We start from the raw sequence: 23,544 nt of genomic DNA on the forward strand, positions 1-23,544 counted from the left end.
TTCTTGGTCCTAGCAGACAGAGAGTTAAATTAAAGGCATTGATTATTTGCTTATAACAGACTGGCAGGACCAAGCTTAGAACTTTTCTCAGCCCTCCTGATTCTCATTCTCTTTCTCACCTTTTACTTTTTCTTTTCTTAATGTTCAAAATATCCCTGCCCCTAAGAGAAGGCTTCTCTGGTGGCTCAGTGGTAAAGAATCCGCCTGCCAAATAGTAGTTGCGGGTTCCATCCCTGGATCAGGAAGATCCCCTGGAGGAGGAAATGGCAACCCACTCCTGTATTCTTGCCTGGAGAATTCCATGGACAGAGGAGCCCGGCAGGCTACAGTCCGTGGGGTTGCAAAGAGTCGTGCACAACATAGGGACTAAACAATTAAAAAGTTCAAGGGAGGATGCTCTGCTCTCAGTCAGGTCTGGTGGTCTAGCAGGTGCTGAGGCTTACATCTCAAATTCAAGACTTGAAATCCTCTTGATTGATTTGTTTCTAAATTACTCTTTCATATTCTCTTTCTTAAGCATTTACACAGGGTAATGTAATATCAGGCTTCCCTGGTGGCTCAGCGGTAAAGAATACGCCTGCAATGCAAGGGATACAGATTTGATCCCTGGGTCGGGAAGATCCCCTGGAGAAGGAAATTGGAACCCACTCCAGTAGTCTGGCCTGGGAAATCCCATGGACAGAGGAGCCTGGCAGGCTGCAGTCCATAGGGTCAGAAAAGAGTTGGACACCACTTAGTGACTAAACAACAACAATGATTACTTTTGTTTCTTTATTTTGAACTTTGCATGTTTCATAATTCTTTGGTATATAGAGGTAAAAACCACAATGATAAACAGAGCCTACCAAAATGTGATGACTGGTTTAAATCCACTTTATAGAAAGATTTGGGAAAGAAGAAAATTACAAGATTGTTAAACATTAGAATTGATAAAAGTATTTTTAAGATTTTTTATATTCTTATCCCCTTATTTTATATCTAGGGAAATTAAGGTCCAAGGTTAATTGGGATGTATGAATAACTGTGGCAAATGTTTACCCAGCTTAGAATGCTTTAAAATTTGCACAATAGGAGCTTTCATATTTTCTGACAGTTGGTGGTAATATTGCAGAAGAAACTTTTTTTAACCACTAGGGAATGTTGAAATATCAACTAATCAACTGTAATGGAAAAAAAATGATTTTAAATATTCTGGTTGCTACATCTTTTCTGTTTAGCAAAATAAAATGACCTATGTGATAGTCTTTAAACATCAGAGGGTAGGAAGTTAAACGCTGGGAATACTGTTTTGGATTTATTGCAAGTCATGTCATTTCCTAATGATTGGAACATAGAACATTCCTTGTAGATAAGCAGTTTTTTCTCTGCTCTTGGCTATGCAGAGCCTCAATATACCAGAAAATCTGCCTCTCTGCCTGGTCAAGCAAAGCTGTCTGTAATCAAAAGATGCTGTACTATAATCTTATTATAGGAGAACACTGTATAATTTTGAGATGGGGAAGACCTTCACAGACAAGCCAGGAAATGCAGAAGGAAAAAAGAAAAAATATTGACATTTTACTATAAAATTAGCTACATAAAGTTAAATTTTTTATTGTAGAATAAATCATAAGTTATAGCAAAAGATTTTGTCACATATATAACAGTAAAAAATTTATATTCCTAATCTTTAAATAGGGAAACAGAGAATCCAGTAGAAAAACAGATAAGAATGTGAACAGAACAGTTCACAGAAAAGTAAATGAAGAAAGCAAAATGAAACAACCCACTGACATAATGCTTTGTACAAATAGGCAGGAAGAACAAATCAAAATAACAGTGAGAAAAAATCTCCACCCTTCTATGGGCAAAATGTAAAAGGGTCTGGGCACATTGGCATCTGTGTTATAGTGAAATCAACCCTTCATACACTGGTGAGGGTGTGGACTGGAGTGGGTTTTCTGGAAGGTCCGCATTCTTTGACTTGACAGTCTCACAGGTCTATCTGATAGAAGTAAAAACACTATTTTTTACATGTGCAAAGATGTTATTTTATCATTTAAAAAATTAAAACAAGGAACTGAAAAACATCTGTATGACCAATAACAGGGAAAGGGTGGAACAAATTGCAAAGTGTTTGTACTGTGCAATATACGACATCTGTTGAAAAGAATGCTTTGGGTTAAATGTATGGATTAGGAATAACAGATTAATTAGGAAAGGAACATTTTGGAGGGATGTTAATAGTAATAACATTAAAATATGTGTTTGTATGGTTATAGAGAGAATTTGGAAGGATGGACACACAACAAATGTTATTGATTATCTTTGGTGAATAGTATTGGAGGAGGGTTGCTGGCAGGAAACCATTTTTTAAAAATATATAGATCTATGGCTTTTTGTCTTGTTAGAATATGTTCAAATTGTTAAAATATATTTGTCTCTTTAATATCTAATATTTAAACATTTAATTATTTAAATCCATAACTCATTCTTTTTCTTAAAAAATTTTATTTTCAGTGGTGCTTCATTGCCACATGCACGCTTTCTCTAGTTGCAGTGAGCAGGGCTGCTGTCTAGTGGCAAAGCCCGGGCTCTAGGGTGTGCAGGTTTCAGTAGTTGCAGGGCACGGGCTCAATTGCCTGCGGCATGCATAATGTTCCTAGATTAGGGATCACACCCGTGTCCCCTGAATTGGCAAGCAGATTCTTAACACCCGGACCATCAGGGAAGTCCCCATAATACATTCTTAAGCTTCCTAAAGTCTCGTCACTTAAGTGATCCTAGAGTTTGCCTGTTTGCTGGTCTTTTGAAGTAGCCATGCTATGCCTCTTGAGGAGAGAACCCCAACTTCCAACCCCTGTCCTGTACCCTTTCTAGCTCCTTTATCTGCCTTTCTTCTTTCTGTAATCCATCACTTCACTGCTGTCTGGCCAGCATGCTTTCTTTGCCCCTTTATATTTCATTTGTGCCGGTCCAAGTTAATAACCAGTGGAGAAAGATCACACAGCCTTACTGTTAGTGTCTCTGACAATTTGTGATCTTGAACTTATATTGATCCCTTAAAGAGGGCTCTAGAGCCCTTCTGTTTTCCCTCCTTACCTCTCTGCTAAGTGCAAGTGGTATTTCAGATACCTCCTCCTCCACTTTCCTCAACCTTTAGCACTGCTCCCTGTTCTCTTGAACAGCAAGTAGCTCTGTGCCCTAACTCTATGGGGAAAATAGCAACTCTGTAAACTCCGTGCCACTAAACATGCAGACTCCACTTACCTCTTGAGCCAAGGCTGACTGTCCCAGCCCTTCCTGTTTGCTTCTGGGGATGTTGGGGAGGGTGTATGTTCTCCGTACATGAATTATCCCTGCCATCTCATGTATCTCCCCTGTGTTTCCTCTTTCATACACCCTGAAGAATAAACATAATGGCCTGGAATACCTGTGTCTGATTCTTTGTTGCTTTTCTGTGATATACACATATTTCTGGGTGGATAGAAGGAAGGAAGGATATCTGGATAAAATTACAGGAAAGCAGCATGAGCTAAAGAGAACTCAAAGACCTCAAGAGTAGAGATGAAAGAAATGGTGAAACAAACCTGAAAAGAGCCTTCCTTTCCCTTGCCCAGATGCTTTTCGTCAGGGTCAGAGTAGAATGGGGACGTATTTCACCCTTATCTGAGCAAGTGAAGCTTTAACTGTTAGGACTGTCAGACTATACCATTGTAGTTTCTTAGCTAGAGGTATAAGCCAGATTCTCTTATTTTGATGTTTGTGTTGTGTTTCCCAATTTTTTGAAAATAAATGATAAAACTTAATCTGTAAACAAGTGTTTCACAAGCAGGTATAAAGGTAGCTTGGAGATGGGATTTGGGAAGTACTAAATTAGTTAAATCTTTAACGTGCTAACACACTTTGTGAATTTCCAAGAGCAGGAGGCAGTATGATGATTTCCAGCTTTCTGACCATAAAGGACTTTTCTGTACTAGCGTCCATCCTCTCTCCTGAATATATATTATATACAAAGAAAAATAGTTGGTACTAAAGAAGTTTAAAAAATGAAAAAAGAAAGATCAGGTTGCATGGTACACAATAACATGACGAATAAGAATTTTTTATTCCTTGTCAGTTTCTGATTTTCTGTACATTTTGAGCATGGAGAATGATTTTTTTAAAAAAAACAAAACTTTTTTTTTAAACTAATGATACATCAGAGGAAATAAGTTGTTTTGTAAATAATAGAGTTCTAGTGTGGCTAAAACTTCTTGTAGTACTAGCAGATGCTATGTTATTTCAGGGTTTTGTTAGGATCGACCTGGTTTCTGTTACTGGAGTTACATTTTCTTATATTCTTTTCCAGCGGCAGCCGTTTAGGAGGCTTGGTTACAGTGTTGTGCTTCTTTTTCAATCATGGAGAGGTAGGTAGTAAACAAATATTTTCAAACTGTTTAGGGGTTTTACTTCTAGAAATAATGATTTTCATTTAAGTATTTCTTAAAATTTTAAGACATTTTACTAATACAAAATTTTACCAATAGAAAATATAGAAATATATAGAAATTTAAATTTCTTTAAATTTAATCTATAGTAGCAGTCTTTAAAATAGGAGAAGGCAATGGCAACTCACTCTGGTACTCTTGCCTGGAAAATCCCATGGACAGAGGAGCCTGGTAGGCTGCAGTCCATGGGGTCGCAGAGTCGGACATAACTGAGTGACTTCACTTTCACTTTTCACTTTCATGCATTGGAGAAGGAAATGGCAACCCACTCCAGTGTTCTTGCCTGGAGAATCCCAGGGATGGCAGAGCCTGGTGGGCTGCCGTCTATAGGGTTGCACAGAGTTGGACACGACTGAAGCGACTTAGCAGCAGCAGCAGACTTTAAATGTTTAATCTTATTTTGATTGAAATTTTAAACACTAGCATTTATCTTAAATTTTATAACCATTGTATCTTTTGATATATCTCTTAGTGGCTTAAAGAAATAGTGTGTCTGTGTTAATTCTGTATATAATTTAAAATTGTGAAAACTCTTGTTTTAACTGTAATAAAAATAAGCTAGCCATGTATCCATTAACTTCTTGTGGGGGTTAACTTTTTGATGTAGGAGCTATAGTATATGTTTCTATTTTAATGCATTTATATTAAACCTTGATACACTTTTAAGTGTCCTTTGCAGAATGTTTTATTGTATCTATAAATTTGTGCATGTATCCAAGTTCTTTCTAAAGAGAATAACATTGTAAAAAGCATAGACTCTGCATCCAGGCTACCTGTGTTCAAATCCTGACTCTGCCATTTGGTGACTGAGTGACCTGGGCAAGCCCTTTAATCTCACCTACCCTAGTTTTCTCTTTGTAAATTGGAAAAATAATGTTATCCATCTCATTGGATTATTGGGAGATTAAATGAGCTCATATCTGTAATGCGTCTCGAGCAATGTTTGACACATAGTTGCTGCTAAGTAATTATTAGCTTGTGTAATTGTTTGTATTATTATTGGTAACTTATTTTAGGCTAAATTTTAATATAAATTCAAGATGCCAATAAAATCCTTCTACTAACTTAATTATAATTATAAATGAATTTCTAGTTATATATATATATATGTTTGGTTTTCTTTCATGGAAGTTTTCTATGAGGGGAATTCTCATATAAAAGGTCTGATTGTTTTGTGTGAAGTCACTTAATCCTTTTAAGTGTTTCCACACTGTCTATAATATTTGAATATATACATGTTACAAAGCTCTGAGTGTAGTCATACAAAAACTAAACTGTAGACTCGGGGTTGAACTTACTTTTCTTATCATTTAGTGGATTACTAATGAGACTTAAACTAGCACATGCATAGTATTTAAAATCACAGAAATTTAAAGCTAGAGTGACTTTATAGATGAGAGTTATTTGACAATTGATTGCAACATGACATCAGTTAATTGATTTGGTCTGAAGTTTAAACAAAGAAATAAAAGAATTATTTGGCTCTTTTTGACTGTGGATGCTGCTTAGTGCCTTGGTGTGGACCATAAAACATTTGGAAGCACAGATCTGTGAGAATGCCCAAAGAAATAGGAAATAATTGCTTAACAGTGGAAGAAAGGAGCATTGGGTGTTCACAGTGAGATGTTGAGAAGAAAGAGATTATTGAAAATTTTGAAGCCAAGGCACAGTTTTAAATATTACCATCTCTGAAGCAGAAAGGTCTACTGTGTTACTCTCAGTGTATAATTCAGTTCAGTTCAGTCGCTCAGTCATGTCTGACTCTTTGCAACCCCATGAAACGCAGCATGCCAGGCCTCCCTGTCCATCACCAACTCCCGGAGTCCATCCAAACCCATGTCCATTGAGTCGGTGATGCCATCCAGCCATCTCATCCTCTGTTGTCCCCTTTTCCTCCTGCCCTAAATCTTTCCCAGCAACAGGGTCTTTTCCAATGAGTCAGCTCTTCGCATCAGGTGGCCAAAGTATTGGAGTTTCAGTTTCAACATCAGTCCTTCCAGTGAACACCCAGGACTGATCTCCTTGCAGTCCAAGGGACTCTCAAGTGTCTTCTCCAGCACCACAGTTCGAAAGCATCAATTCTTCGGCACTCAGCTTTCTTTATAGTCCAACTCTCACATCCATACATGACCACTGGAAAAACCATAGCCTTGACTAGACATTAGGGGTTATTAACTTTTGATTGTACATTTTTCTAATAATTTTGATACTCATGTAACATGAACATCTTTCTTAGCAGTCTTTTCAGTTTTCAGCAGTGAAATAGTTCAGTTCATTTTTCAGGTTGATAGATTTTTTTTTTTAGTTTAATACTTTTCAGCTACTTGGGATATTGAAACATACCTAGGGATTACTTTCTACTTAGGAAAGGTTAACTAAATGAGATTAGAATTAAAACTGTAGTTTTCCTGAATTAGTTAAGTAAATAATTGTACTTATATCAATGACCGTTGGAGAAGGAAATGGCAACCCACTCCAGAGTTCTTGCCTGGAGAATCCCAGGGACGGCGGAGCCTGGTGGGCTGCCATCTATGGGGTCGCAAAGAGTCAGACACGACTGAAGCGACTTAGCAGCAGCAGCAGCAATGACTGTAGCTTTAAAGTATATGTGACCATTTTGAGTAATGACATTAATTGAGAACATAAACTGTAGTTTTGGATAAAATAATTGTGAGATCACAAGTAACTGAAAATGATTTTATTATACTTTTTAATTTATTTTGGTTTTCAGATTGTAAGATTTTCAGATCCTTGTTTTCTTCTGATTTTTAAAAGTGTTGTTTAAAGTACATAGTTTTTATATTGGGGAGGCCGGGGCACAGCATCTACTCTGGTTGTAACTATTCATGTATTTAGTGAAGTTTTCCAGAGAATCACAGTGTGTGTTGCCCTGGAATATCTGGCTGTTTTCTAACTGGTACCCTTCTTTCTTAGGAGAGTTATTTAAATCATGTGAGTGAGTGGTTTATGTGCTAAAAAACAGTTGTGAATTGTTTCCTGCTTTTAAGTTCTATTTCCATTATTTAATTTGCTATGTAATTGAGTCTAAGATAGGTATTTTTGTTTTCATTGTTGTTGTTTAGTTGCTAAGTCACGCCCAACTCTTTTGCAACCCCATGGACTACAGCCCACCAGGCTCGTCTGTCCACAGGATTTCCCAGGCAAGAATGCTGGAGGAGTGGGTTGCCATTTCTTTATATGATGTACTTTCTGAACTATTCCTTTCTCAGATGGTTTTACAAGGGAAAATTTTTGCTTTAAAAGAAGAACTACAAATTATGTAGCATAAATGATTAAAATTATTTAAAAGGAAAATTTTAAACCCTCAAATCTGAAAAATGTGAAAACACAATAAAGAAGCTATTAGTGGCTCATAGTAATAATCAGTAATACTGAGCCTATATATAAAATTTTTATTTTATAATAAAAACTATGCAGATGTTTTATCAAGCTTTTTAATTAAATGTTAATTCTGTTCCTATTGAGAATTTTTGCTAAGATGAAAACTAACAATTTTGCTTTGCTTTTAAAATGTTTTTTTATTATAAGATATTTATAGCATTGGTTGATTTTTTGCATGTTAATTGAAAAGCATTTAGATGGGTACATTAAAAAAAAGCTAAATGCAGTACTTTTCTCCAGTTTTGACTGTTAAAAATTCATTTTATGTGCAATAGGTTTGTTTAGCTTTTTATGATGAGATCTTTTCTTGCCAACTTAAGGAACCTTTTTTCTTTTCCTCTTCCTTCCTCCCTTTCATTCCTAATAATGGTAAGGATATTTGTTCTGAGTCTTGTGTTTATTCAACTCATTTAAAACAACATATATAGTCAAATCACTTTGCTGTGTAATAGGAATTAACAACACTGTAAATTAACTATACTTCAAAAAAATAAATAGGGAAAAAAATAACAACAGCATATACTGAGGGCCTACCCTATGTCAGGATCTGTAGAGGCTGCAGATGTTTCAGTAGTAAAACAAAGGTCCCTTGTGGATGTGAAGGTGGAACAGTCTTCTGCTAAAGGTGGGGGGTTGTGGGGGGTTTCCTGATTTATTTGGGGAGAAGCAAGGAGGCCACTTTGGAGGAGCAGAGAGTGGAAGGTATAAGGCCAGACAGTGAAAGGTGGAAGGTGGGATGTGGAAAGAGCTGATTCTGTAGTCCTGTCAGTCATTGTAAGGTTCATTTGGAGCAGATGGAAAGGCCATGGAGGTTATCTGCAGATGAGTGAAATGATTTAAATATTTTTTGCATTCATTTCGTAGATAGTGTAAGTGCAAGATGTATTATTTATTCAGGCTATTGAGTGGTGTGTGTATTTGTGAAACTTAACTCCCAAAGTCCATAAACAGAGTGTGTGCTAGTCTTAGTTGGAGGTGAATCTGTTGATGTAGTCTGAAGATTAGTAATAGCTTCTAGTGTGGTAGAAAACCAGCCTACCGCATCTTGCATGCCCTGGCCCTTTCTGGGTCTCTCTGCTCTAGGGCGTTTTTATTTTTGCCTCAGTCCTGCTGTGTCCTTCCTTCCTCTAGTTCCCAGAAGGGACTGCCCCTTTTCCCATCTCAGGGCCTTTACACATGCTCTTTCCTGTATCCTGCGTATTTCCCTCTCCGTGTCTCCTAATCTATGCCTGGTTAACTCTTAGTCATCTTTCATAGCTGGATGTCTCAATTTGGGTTTCGGTGGTGTTCTTCATTTCTTCCTGCAGATCTGGGTTTCCATCTGGTGTAATTTCTCTTCAGTCTAAAGAACTTTATTTAGCATTGTGGTGCAGATCTGCTGCCAATAAGTTCTCTTAGCTTTTGCCTTTCTAAAAACATCCTATTTTCCTTCATTATTTTTTTAAGTGCTTTTTTTTTTTTTCTGGATAAGAATTCTGGGTTGAAAGCTTTATGTTTAAGCTCTTTAAATGTCATTCTTTGTCTTCTGTCTTCCATTGTTTGAAAAGTCATCTATCACACTTACTGTTGTTTCCCTGAATGTAATATGTTTTCTATAGTGGTTTGACGCTTTCTTTTTGTGTTTGATTTCTCTTGGTTTGATGGTGATGAACTTAAATGTGGTCTTCTTTGTATGTACCCTGCTTAGATTTCACTGAACATCTTTGTTCCGTGGGTTGATTTTTTAAATCAGTTTTTAGAAAACTTTAGCAAATATCTTTTGTTCAGATACTTTGTCTTCCCCGTTCTCTTTCTTACTGTCTTTGAGGATTCCAGTTCCATGTATGTTCAGCTTTTGATGTTGTCCCACAGGTTTTTGGTACTCCCTTCATCTTTTTGTTTGTTTGTTTCTCTTTGTCTCTGCTTGGATATATTATTTGTCCCTGAGTTCATTGTTACTTTATTCTGATACATTGTCTGCTTTAATGCCCATCTAGTGAATTTTTTATTTTAGATGTTATAAATGTCAGTTTTTCCCTGGGCTTCTATTTCTCTGTTGAAAATTCCTGTCTGTTCACCCATTTTATCCATCTTTTTCTGTAAATTTTTAAACCTAATGATTATAGTTAAATTCTCTGTATGCTAATTCCGACATTAATGTTCTCTATGGATTTAAATTTTCTGACTAGAATTTACCTTTTAATTGTAGGTTATATATTTGATTTTACATGTCTCATACATTTCTATTTAATGCAAGATATTTTGTATAACAGAATGATAAAGCCTGAATTAAATAATTGTTTTTGCTTTTTTTTTTCCCCCATCAGAGAGGGACTATCTTTTCCTGTATTGGGCATGTGGGGTAAGAGCCAAGCAATTGGATCCCGTCATGAGTCTTGCTAAGCTGGGCAGTGCTGTAGTTTTAATTTAAATTTTCCTCCAGTTCCAAATGAATGAAGGAAATTTCTGCCCTGTGGCTCACTCTCCAGTTTCCCAGATGCTCACTCCAGGGTATGAGCTCTTTGGCCTTACAAGCAATTGAATTTGGAGGAGGTTAATTTTTAGCTTTTTAGTTATCAGTCCATCACTGGATTCAATTTCAGCAGTCTTCTGGAAGCTAAACACAACATGAGATTGTGACTTCTCGCTGCCTCCTGACTGTTCTTCAGTGCTTCTTCTTTTTTCAAGGGTTTTTTTTTTTTTTTTTTTTTATGTCGACCAAATTGTAAAGTCTTTATTGAATTTGTTACGCTATTGCTTCTGTTTTATGTTTTGGTTTTTTGGCCATGAGGCAGGTGGGATCTTAGTTCCCCAACCAAGGATAGAATCTGCACCCTTGCATTGGAAAGTGAAGTCTTCACCACTGAACTGCCAGGGAAAGTCTCTGTTTGTCTCTGCTTCTTCACCCTAATCTGAATATTAAATTAATTTAGTTCTGTTTGTTGAAAAGACAGTTCTTTTTCCATTGAATTGTACTGATGCTTTTGTCATTAATCAAGTGACTGAATATCAGTAGATTTGTTTTTAGACTCTCGAATCTGTTCCAGTTTGGCTGTTTATCTTTAAGTCATTATCACGCTATCTTAAATATTGTAGCTTTAAAAGTTTGATATCTGGTAGTAAAAGTCTCTAACTCTGTTTTTTTCCAGTGTTGCTCTAAGTAGTCCAGGTTCTTTGTATTTCCATATGAATTTTAGAATCAGTTTTCCATGATGCCTCCTTCCCTCGGCACATATACAACCTGCTGGGACTTTAGTATTGCCTTGATCTCTAGATCAATTTAGGGAGAAGAGGCATTCTAAATATATCAAATCTTCCCATCTGTAAACATAGCTATTCTTCACTTATATCAGTCTTCTTTCTATTGTTTCAGCAATATTTTTTATATTGTAGATTTTTGTTAGATTAATTCCTAAGTTGTGTGTGTGTGTAGGCACATGTGTATTTTGGTACTATTCTCTGCCCTTTTGATATGTCCAGTGTTCTTTCTTTATTTCCCTCAGTGTTCTTTGAACACTTACTTTCTTGCCCAAAAATTTGTTTCAAAATCACTTAGTACTTTCCCCTCCCTAGATTTGGGATCAGCTATTTTCCAAGGAATCTTAGATCCTGTGTGGAAAATGGTATTTAGAGACCAAAAGCAGGGTGCTTGGTGTAGTTATTACTGCTTGGATGTAATCACTTCTAGCTTCTTTCAGCAAAAACCATTAATTCACACTGATTCCTCCATTAATTCTGATCTAGTAATCCAGTGTTATAAACTCTGCCTTCCCCTACTCCATGTTTGTATCTTCTGCCTCCCCATAGTGTAATTGTATTTACTTATTTGCTTTATTCTGTAGTATATACAAAATAATTTCAGAATTAGTGCACTAATACGATTACTAACAACACACCTACTAAGTAAAGTTTAAGATTTCTTTGCTGTTCTTTGTTTCCTAAGATCATATTCTGCTAAGGAATACAGAGTTCAAAAGTAAAATAGCTCAATATATACCTAAATTATTTTTGCTTCTCTGTTAGGTTTACCATTCAATGCAGTTGGAATCATTTGTTTCATTTTATATTTATATTGCTTTTGTGTCATGACGAATACTTTCATACTGTATACAGAATATTGAGCATGTTGATAACCTTGAGGAGTGTAGTTTACAACCACATAGTAAAGGTGGTAGAGTTGATAATACCTTGTCAGAGATTTTTTCTATGTTTAAATAAGTAAGGAAAGATCAGGTTTGAGTTATTGCTACAAAGGATGGAGTCATGACGATGTAAGTTATTGCTTATCCAACAAAGCTGACTCATTTCACAGAAGTTTTTTTTTTGAAAACTTTATGGTAGGATATGCTGATATCCTGGAAGATCAGAGAGAAAAATTGATAAACATTTCTTTCCATAGAACCAGTAGAAGTACTTTATTAAGATAGTAAGGGCTTCCCCGATGGCTCAGTGGGTAACGAATCTGCCTGCAATATAGGAGACATGGAAGACCTGGGTTTGATCCCTGGGTTGGGAAGATCCCCTAGAGGAGGAAATGACAACCTTCACCTGAAAAATCCCACAGAGGAGCCTGGCAGGCTACAGCGCACAGGTTCTTAAAAAGTGGAACATGACTGAGCAACTAAGCACACAAGCACCCAAAGCTTGTTAATAGCAATTATATGGCACTGAAGCATTAACTTTTGTGTAAGCAAAATTGTATTACCAATTCAAATTGATGTATGTATCAATAACTGACAGTTTAATTGGGCAGTGTATCAGTACCTGGTACAGAAAGAGATAGATGCTCCAAGAAACCTATCTGACTTATAAAGGTGCAGTCCCACCAGCCTCATAAAGCCAATGCCAAGCTAAGGGTCTGCCTAAACAATGGGACTGCCCAGGTAACATCAGCTAGATGATGTCGTGTGGCTGCTGCATTTTTTGTTGCATCCAGCACTTTTATGGTTGACATCTGGATAGTTGAATACTAAACCTATACCGTTCTTAGAAGAGGAGTAGCCAAACCCATGGAGGTCAGGAATCATTTTAGAATCACTTGTATAGTGTTTAATATTGTAGCTAATACAACAGTGCAGCAGTCAAGAGGTAGGATCATTGTTTTAAGCTCAAACCTTATATGTTAACTCTAATTAAAACTCTTGGAACAAGCCTTAAACATGATCTATTTGATACTAATACTAACTATAAGTTATAATTGACTAGTCAGTTCTATTTATATTTTTAAATTATGAAAAGAGATTAGTTAGATTATGCTCAAATCTCTAGTAGTATAAATCAACTATTTGAAAAGAGAGGTTGAAAAATGAAGCTGTTTATTCCTGAAATTCCTTTGTTTTTGATTCTTGAGTACATGACTAAAGGATTTAACCCTTATCAAGCCAAAATAGATTAAAAATTATGTAGTGGATGAGGACAGTTTAAACAGTGCAAGATTTTTTTATTGAATTTATTTTCACAACTAAAGAATTTCTTATTCTTTGTCAGAGTGCAGAATGCTTTTCTGCAATCCTTTTTGAAGCAGTTATGTATATATTTCCTCCTTTAATTCTTACATTTCACCCTATAAAGAGAATTATAGATTTTTATTTTCCACTTAAAATTATAGTTAAATAAAAATACCTATTTATTGTTACTTAAGGTATGATTAAAATAAATCTTTTTTTAAAATTTCATGTTGTATGGTATCATTTGGATCAGCAGTTATGTTTGTATCAGATTTAGAAAAGCACCCTGTGTTATTGGAGAAACAACAAGAAGCACTTTCACATACATTTGAATTCATTCACTCTTAACATTTTAGAAGGAGAAAACCTTGCTCTTTGTTATAATTTATAATTGAGCTTTCTTATCCATACTTTACAGAGGATGTAATTGAGTTTTAGCAAACTGAGTGACTATTGCTATTAAGAGAAATGAATTTCTAAGAGATGACAACGTAGTTGAATTTAGTAATGAAATAAATGTGGGTGAACAGTCTAAGGAAAATTTTAAAATTGTGTATTATATAGTTTGAATATTTTCTTACTGGTTTTTACATAGAGATTGGTAGCTTTATAAATTTTGGTTATATATTTCTTATATCAATCATACTGAAATCTCTAATAAACTAATTAATAAACTAACATTTTTAAAAATTGCATCTCAACAACAAATATGCATTTTTAAAGACTTTCAATCTTTTCATATTCTCTTCCATGTAAGTTCATTGACAAATTTATATTTATATTAATTTCATAGGGAATGGTGAGTTTTGGTAGAAAAAGAGAAATAAATTGACTCAAACTTTGTATATGGGTAGTAGAGATATCTAATAGTCTAAGACAGAGCTAAAATAAAGGCTTGTTTCCATCATGATCTTTGTCATTCTATATATTCCTTAAATTTACCCTGCTTGACTTGAAAGAGGCAATGATTTCTTCTAGTGTGACTAGCTTAGTAGTAGTGATATCAGATTGTTTTACATTTGATCCAGTGCTGTATTCTTCAAACTGAAACATGGACTTATTAATATATTTAATGTATATGCAGAAACATGATAGAGTACTAAAACTGGACTATTATATTACTTAATCAAATCTAAAGTTAGCTTTCAGAAAGGCTGATAACTATTTTAGAATTTCTGTTATTTTATTGATCTCCTGTACCATTTTTTATAAATACTTGGCAGCTCAGGTCAAAGAAGTAAAAACAAAAGTGGACTGCTCCTTTTAAGTGGCATTGTCAATAAAAATACTAACAGTGATGTCCCCAGAGAGTTTGAAATATTAGCTATGAATCAGTTCAGTTCAGTCCCTCAGTCATGGCTGACTCTTTGTGACCCCATGGACTGCAGCACGCCAGGGTTCCCTGTCCATCACCAACTCCTGGAGCTTGCTCAAACTCATGTCCATCGAGTCAGTGATGCCATTCAACCATTTCATTCTTTCCCCTTCTCCTCCTGCCTTCAATCTTTCCCAGCATCAGAGTCTTTTCCAGTTGGAGTTTCAGCTTCAGCATCAGTCATTCCAATGAAGACTCAGGACTGATTTCCTTTAGGATGGACTGGTTGGATCTCCTTGCAGTCCAAGGGACTCTGAGGAGTCTTCTCCATCACCACAGTTCAAAAGCATCAATTCTTTGGCGTTCATCTTTCTTTGTGATATGACTGTCACATCTGTACATGACTTGGAAAAACAATAGCTTTGAATATACAGACCTTTGTCGGTAAAGTAATGTCTCTGCTTTTTAATATGCTGTCTAGGTTGGTCATAGCTTATCTTCCCAGGAGGAAGTGTCTTTTAATTTCATGGCTGCAGTCACCATCTGCACTGATTTTGGAGCCTAAGAAAATAAAGTCTGTCACTGTTTCCCTTGTTCCCCCATCTGTTTGCTATGAGGTGATGGGACTGGTTGCCATGATCTTAGTTTTTCGAATGTTGAGTTTTAAGCCAGCTGTTCCACTCTCACTTGCATCAACAGGCACTTTAGTTCCTCTTTGCTTTCTGCCATAAGGGTGGTGTCATCTGCGTTATCTGAGGTTATATCTGAGGTTATTGAACTAGTTATGAATAGTTTTGCTAAAATTCATGTGAAAGAAGACAAACTATAGTTAATTTTCATAGTCAACTCAAATGTAGTGTTTTTAGTTTTGGCAGAACATTTTCTTGCTGGTGCTTTCCCTCTTTTCCTTTTAAGCTGCAGGTGAAGCTTTTTAGGACTTTGCTGTTGACAATTCATGATGTTACTGTTTCATAAGGTCTTAGGCCATGTGTGCCTTCCTCCTAATTTGGCTGTTGGTAAAAATGTTAATATCAGTAGTTTGGTTTCTAGCACACCATTACATTGTGAGAAAAGCTTAATAGCAGCTTTCAGTTGGTATGTCTTACTCAACACATTTAGCAAAGGTACCATACACTATGAATTTTTTTTTTTTTAGTGTACCCGTGTGATGTGGACACCTCCTCTCCGTGAAAGTTTCTCATATCCATTCCTTGTACTTCAGATGTTGCTTGTGACTCACATTCTCAGGTAACTATGACTTATTTTTAGAGGTTCTTGTTTGTTTTGCATTGAATAACTTAAGCTGGAATTTTTTAAACTTCCGTTATGAAAACAGTGTAATAAAATAATTAAGATGATGCTGTTGCTAGGTTGCTTTCATAAAGGTATTTTAAGAATATAACTTCAAAATATATTACTACCCCAAACATTTTCTTAATCTGCCTTTTAGTCTTCTTTCCTTTAGTTCGTGGTCCACAGATGCTGCTGGAGGAGCAGCAAGTCTGCTTCCACTTCTTCTGCCATCTCCGCTTCCCCAAGTCATTTTCTGCCACCACAGCAGCCTTCCGAAAACTGGAAGAAGTGGGGAAGCTGGTGGCAGTAGGGTGTACGCTACACAAGAACAGTTCATAGAACAGGCGAGGTCAGGAACTGTCATGTGTAGTTCTTCCCTCTACATTTGTTTAGCATCCCTGAGAACTGAATAGCAGGGGTAGAAAGATAAAGATACGCTAGGAGAATTCCTGCTAGAAACGCAGGATTGGATTGGGCTCATCCCTGTTTCTCTGGGCTTCAGTTAGAGACCTGATAGAGATGCAGGCACCACACTGGTAGAGAGTTTAAAGGAGGATAGTTCCCTCCCCTTCTGTTGACAGATACAGGATTTAGATGGATGCTGCCTTGTTTCAGAGGGTGATGATAAAAGAAAATAGAGTGTAGGAAACAACAGAACAAAGCATGATGAAAATATGGAGATGACTCAGACTAGTCTAACTCTATTCAGTGCAGAATTCAGGAGAACTGGTTGACGTCTGTTACATCAAACCCTTTGGGTGATCTATTTCCCCATGATGAGCTTTGCAGGAATATGTGGCTTTGTCTCTTGGGTAGTGTTTTTAGACCGGCCTTTCACAAAATATGGGATGGGTGGCAGCTTTTGTTTTAGCTTTTAAAGTCTTTGCAACTCCAGCCTGATTGCTCTGCCTTAAATTCCTCTTTTATTATGGAAATGAGAGCTTCTTTAGCATATTCAAGTAAGCTGAACTCTGAATTCATAACCTCTGATTCTCCACTGCACGTGCTGTGTCTCCACAGCCGCACTCTTGATCTTGGCTTTTTCCTCTAATACAGTGCACACAGTAGACTGCCCATCAGTCTCTATTTTCTGCTTTTCACCTACCTCTCTGCTTCGGTCTTAAATCCAGCGCTGGCAAACTTTTTCTTCCTCTCATTCCCTTGCTAATATGCTCTGATTGTCCACAGCTGCTCAGATCAGAGATCCAAACGCCCCTGCCTTTGCCTCCTCTTCTCTTTTCTGTGTCCTGTTCATGCAGGACCCAGCTTTTATCCATCTCCTCCAGGAAACCTCTGTCAGCTGCTCAGCCCATATCCTAAACACTTGCTTGCTTGTCTGCAGAATACTTATTGCTTAGAATCTGCTACTTCTGTGATTTTTTTCATAGACATCATCTATCTCTCCAAATTAATCTATTGAATGCAGCTTTACATATATATATTTGGTTGTGAATTCACCAAAATATAGTTTGAAAAAACTCAGTGGATGCACTAACTCTGATTTCCCCCTCTCTCCTTTGGAAACTTTGTTTTTTACAGTTATTGCTGTTGTTTAGTCTCTGAGTCTTTCTGACTCTTCTGCAAATCCATGGACTGTAGTCACCAGGCTTTTCTGTCCGTGGAATTTCCCAGGCAAGAACACTGGAGTGGGTTGCCATTTCCTTCTTCAGGGTATCTTCCCAACCCAGAGATTGAACTCGTGTCTCCTTCATTGGCAGGTGGATTCTTTACCACTGAGCCACCTGGAAAGCCTTTGTTACAGTTATACTGGGTATTTACTTTTCATAGGAAATTGTTGTAATTGGCTGTCAGTAGGCATAATTTTTAATCCATCGGCTCATTTTATACGTTACAACCAGATTGTGTTTAGAGAGTCTAATTTGTAGCAGTTTGGAGCCATGTTAGAATGTTTTCTGGTTGTGTGTGTCTGTTAATCACTCAGTCGTGTCTGACTCTATGTAACCCCATGGACTATAGAGCCTGCCAGGCTCCTCTGTCCATGGAATTCTCGAAGCAATAATACTGGACTGGGCTGCCATTTCCTTCTCCAGGGGATCTTTTCTGGTTAAACTTATTTTATCTTTTTAAGGGCTACGAAACTTTACAGAGGAAGCTTGATTGCACTCTGCATTTCCAATGTATTTTTTATGCTTCCCTGGCAGTTTGCTCAGTTTGTACTTCTTACTCAGGTAAGGTGCTTACATTTGTAAATTGAATTAAGTTTAGTATATTTGATTATAAGAATTTAATTATCTAAAATTATAGAACTGATATGTTACATGATTCTAAGTCCTAAAATGTTTTTTTCAGTTGATATTTTGAAAGAAATTTCAAGACAGGACAATAAATAAGATTTATTTTTTTATTAATGAGTTTTGAGAATGGGGAGTAGAATGTGTGCTCATTTTTCCCTGCACCCACTGCTTTGATTCTTTCTTACACTGGCCTTATTCCTATTCATAGAAAGCAACTTGAGTTGTTTTTTTAATGTCCTTTGAAATGTCTTGCTTGAGAAATGAAGTCAAGCCTGGACTTGAGACCTAACTCTCTTCACTAGCTTCTTAGTTGGACAGACAGCCTAACTTTTCTTAGTTTCAGTTTTCTCATATATAAAGTAGAGAAAATGAAATAACCTACTGTATTGGGTTGTGATTAGGATCAGATGGGGTCATGTATGTATTATAAGACTCCTAACACATTACCACTACTTAACAGGATGTCAGGTTAGCTGTTTCTATCATTTTTTTTTTTAAGAGAAGCTTTGAAAAAGTGAAAGTGTTAGTTGCTCAGTCGTGTCTAACTCTTTGTGACACCATGACTGTAGCCTGCTGAGCTCCTCTGTCCATGAAATTCTCCAGGCAAAAATACTGGAGTGCATAGCTCTTTCCTTCTCCAGGGAATCTTTCCAACCCAAGGATTGGACCTGGGTCTTCTGCATTGCAGGTGGCTCTGTTTGTACTTAATTCTTTATTTGATCTTACCTTTTAGACTTTCTCGTCTTCTATAGTTTGATGACATTTTAAATGTTTCGGGTTTAAAATGTCCCTGAGGGTCACTCCTTAAAACCCCGTAGGCCTGTTGTGTATTGCTTAACCCCTGGAATGGAAAGGGAGAGTTCCTACCCTCCAGTTAGTTGAGATGGCCAGCTTTATGGTTTCTATCTGGGGGAGGGGGAACGTGGGGAGTTGCATGGAGGGAGAGGAGGCAGTAATATGCTTCCCTGGGGGGCTTACACTGAATAATAGCACACTCGTCCACAGTTGTTGTGTCGTATCAGTCACCCTTCAGCAATGATGTGTCCCCATGGAGAAATCTGGGTAAAGGGAAACATTGTTTTCTTGCTTGTAGGAAAATTTATTGTAGATTACTTGGCGATTAAAAACTTAATGAATAAAACTTAAGATACATGTTTATAAGTATTCAGCTATTTTGCTGTTTGTTTGAAAAGTATTTGTGTAGTGAGAGACGCATGGAATTTAATTTGAATTGCTTTTTCCATGAAGAAAGATAGAAAGACACTGTTTGAATACCTCTCTATTTTACCTTAAAAAGTGAAAGTGAAAGTTGCTTGGTCGTGTATGACTCTTTGCAACCCCATGGACTATACGGTCCATGGAATTCTCAGGGCCAGAATACTGGGCTGGGTAGCCTTTCCCTTCTCCAGGGGATCTTCCCAACCCAGGGAATGAACCCAGGTCTCTCACATTGCGGGTGGATTCTTTACTAGCTGAGCCATTTTACTCAGAGGTATATTATTTAATCAATTTATTCATATAATCAATTAATTCATATGAATAACTCTAGTACTCTTAGAATTCTTGGAAAATACATTCACAGTTTTCTTCAAAACTGGTAAAAAAAGTTAATACCTTTATAATACAAGAACTTCTAGCTTGAAATTTGATAAATTTGATTATAGCCAACACTGGAATATTTGTACAAGTATGAAGGAGAACACTAGTGGAGATACTTTTTAAGTGTGACTAACAAGCAGAACCTAATATATTTTTACACACACATGCATTAAATAATTATTTTTTAGCTTTTAATGTATCTTTCCCAATTATGTATTAATTGTCACATTATAATTGCATTTTCATAATGTTTGAGCAAGGCACTTTGTAATTGTACATGCCGGCAGTAGAGTCACTCTGACATTAAAAGGAGTATTGTTTTGGATAATCTGCAAAGTAGATAATTTACATGGTTAATTGAGAGAGAATAGTCAACTGATATTTGCTATATTAATGTATTCACTTTGTTTAATAATAAATTAGCAGGTAAGAAGGAAACTAAAGAACTTTCTATATAAATATAAATTTGAGGCAGAATAAAGATAATCCTTTCTTAATTTTTTAATCTATTTATTATATATGTATAATTTTAAATTTTCACATAACTTTTTAAATTTCAGATTGCATCATTATTTGCACTCTATGTTGTGGGATACATTGACATAAGCAAGTTACGGAAGATCATTTATATGCACATGGTAATGATTTTTAAATTTGTTTTTTCCCATATATCTTGACCTTAAAACAAGCTCCTGATTAATATTTGATTTATTCATGGCTGAAACTGGTTTTAACATAGTTCCATAACTAAAACAAGTATTAGTCAAAAACTGTGATATAATTAACAAATCTTGTTTTTAAGTAGGCCACCCTGAAAATTTTATTTTGGGTCATATTACCTGATTTGAGTTTGTGCCCAACTTATACATTATCAGTAAAAAAGATAATTCGTGAAAGAGACCATGGAATGGTATATTATCCAGGAAGCTTCTGTTAAAATAAAGTGGAATATCCATTTATTGAGCACCAACTATTGAGGCACGTGGGACATATCAGTGAACAGAATTGCAAAGATCCCAGCATGTATGTGGATTACATCCTAGAAGAGTAGAGGAAGGAGAGAAGACAGAAGATAAATAATAAACATAGTAAATTGGTAAATTATATAGTATTTTAGAAGGTGGTATGGACTATAGAGAAGGAGGTCAAGAGGGCCAGCTGTCAGTGGATGGGAGATTGAGATATCAAATGAGGTGGTCAGGAGAGGTCTTATTGAGAAGAGGGGAGGGTAGTGGAGCAAAGACTGGAAGGAGGCGAGGAAGTCAGTTAAGTAGTTATTCCAGGTTGATGAAATAGAGCAAAGGTCTTAAGGCTGGATGGTTGATTTTGAAGAATACTGATTTTTTAAAAACCATTTGCCGTCTCCGTCATTAATTCTTGCAATTTTGTTTTCTTTTTCCTATAATTTTAATGTAAGTACAATATGCCATGGGTTTGTGCCAGTCTTAGCCTATCAATAACTGATTTTGTGGTTTGACAGGTACTTGTGGTTCTTATTATCATTAAAAGATGCCTTTTAGCAATAATTACCAGGAAATTTTGAAAAAATAATCAAGGTTTATTACTTACAGGACCTGGAAATTACACAGCACATCTGGGACCATGCAGTTAGGTCATGGGGACAAGGGGAGGTATAGGAGAGAGAGGGAGCAAGCGTGCACCTGGGATTCTTCCTTTGTTGGCATCTAGGATGATGGCCTAGGGTTTTGAGGGCTCATTCTTTTTGGTGGATTTAAAACATAAGAGTGGGAATTTAAATCACAGGAAGGGAAAAGACTGACCCAGAGGTCAGGTATTGAAATTAACAAAGATCTCTAAAACAAAGGAGCCTCAGTAGGGACAGGTGACCTGACTTTATCTAGTCCTGTGGCTGGCAGTATGTTTATTCAAGAGATAGCCGTATTTGAAGTGGATTGCAAAGAAAGCTTAAGTCAGGCACTTGTATTACTAAAAAGAAAAAAAATCCCAACTATCAGGGTTTATACTGCAGCCATATATTTTTTGTTCTCTAATAATTGGTACCTATAAAAGGACATTTATAATATAAATTATGAACAGAGTTATAAAATGAACAATCATGAGCCTACCCTCCAGCTGAAAACTGGAACCATCATTACTTTGAAGCCCTTGTGTCCTGAATATAGCCGCCTCACTTCTCTTGGAGATAACCTTGAGCCTGACCTTTCAAATTATGATTGTTTTCCTTTATAACTTTATCATATATATATACTTATGCATAGATAATAGATTTTTATAATTAAGTTTTTGTATTGTTTTTGAGGTTATAAAATGGTTTCATTTTTGTGTGAAATATGTTTTCACTCAGATTTCTGAAATTTGTATGTTACTGGAGTTTGGGCATTTTCTTTGCTTTATGTTTCTTATTGTATAAATTAAACAGTTTATTTATCCATGTTCTTACTGAAAGATGTTTAGATTTTTTTCCTCTTTTTCCTTTTGTGAGTAATGCTGTGCATTTTTCCACATAGCTCCTGGGACATAAATATAGAGTTTCTCTAAGCTATTTACCTTGTAGTAGAATTTTTAGGTGGTAAATTAAATATATGTTCAGTTTCACAATTTAATATTACATTGCTTTTCAAAAGTGATTAGACTACTTTGAACAATAACATTTAACAGTCATTGTTATTCTGTATCTTTTTTTCTTTTTTAATTTTGTCAATCTGGAGAATATAAAATGGTATCTTATGGCCTTAATTTACATTTTTCTCTGGTTTTCAGTAAAGTTGAACATGTTTTGGTATGTTTCTGGCCCTTTGTCTTTTCTCTTTGTGTCATTCCTATTCAAATTTTCATCAATTTCTCTCTGTGTCCAAGAAAAAGCGTCATTTGTTTAATTCACTACAGTGTAATCCACTACTTTCATTATTTATCTTGATGCTTGTGTTGGTCCTGATTTGACCAGCTACTTTCTGGGGCTTCTTTGTCTTTTGTTCTCATTATGCTTTGCGTACTTTTTCGAAGAAATCCGTAAAGGCCCAGTTTCATCAAATGCTTTTCTACATCTTTCTAGAGACCCTGTGTATATGTCCCTCTTTAATATGTTACTGTGAGGAATTACGGGCTTCCCTGGTGGTTCAGACGGTAAAGCGTCTGCCTGGAATGCGGGAGACCCGGGTTTGATCCCTGGGTTGGGAAGATTCCCCTAGAGAAGGAAATGGCAACCCACTCCAGTACTCTTGTCTGGAAAATTCCGTGGATGGAAGGAGCCTGGTGGGCCATAGTCCATGGGGTCGCAAAGAGTCGGACACGACTGAGCGACTTCACCTTATGAAGAATTACATTGATTGATTTTCTACATTAAGCAACCTTGCTTTTCTGAGCTAAGCAAAACTATATATTCCTGGGTTCATTTACTATTATTTTGTTAGGGTTTCAAACCTGTGTATGAACGGGATTGGACAGTACTTAACCTTTTTCACACTTGATTTTTTTCCCCCAAAGTGTTTAATATGCTTTTTCTTTTTTATATTGCAGTAAAAATTAGAATAATTGTTAAGCCCTTAGTCTGTCATCACATAAGCAGCTATGGATGAGGACTTTGACTTAAAGTTTTAGTTTTAAAAGTACTAACATGACACAGGTTTAGTTTATAGTAGAACCTATCTTGGGTAAATGATAAATGCTTTATCATGTCACTTACTAACTATGGAATCAGTTACATACTATGGACTGTCTTTGCTTTCCTAAATCTCCATAATTACATAAAGGAAGAAAATGTGAAATTGTTTCCAAAATGAATTTTTTTCATTTTTATTATAAAA

At 36.2% G+C, this 23,544-nt stretch overlaps 1 protein-coding gene across 2 annotated transcripts in view; it reads left to right on the top strand.

Annotated features, from left to right (window-relative positions):
- Positions 1–23,544, top strand: part of DPY19L1 (dpy-19 like C-mannosyltransferase 1) — a 95,231-nt gene that overhangs the window by 36,581 nt on the left and 35,106 nt on the right. For both annotated transcript variants that reach the window (XM_068973431.1, XM_068973432.1), the window contains exons 7-10: positions 4,331–4,388; positions 15,769–15,860; positions 17,995–18,094; positions 20,320–20,397. In XM_068973431.1, the coding sequence (XP_068829532.1) occupies positions 4,331–4,388; positions 15,769–15,860; positions 17,995–18,094; positions 20,320–20,397 (328 nt within the window). The remainder of the gene's footprint in view (positions 1–4,330; positions 4,389–15,768; positions 15,861–17,994; positions 18,095–20,319; positions 20,398–23,544) is intronic.

The sequence above is a fragment of the Capricornis sumatraensis genome, chromosome 5, assembly GCF_032405125.1.
Source record: "Capricornis sumatraensis isolate serow.1 chromosome 5, serow.2, whole genome shotgun sequence".
In the NCBI taxonomy this organism is placed as follows: Eukaryota; Metazoa; Chordata; class Mammalia; order Artiodactyla; family Bovidae; genus Capricornis; species Capricornis sumatraensis.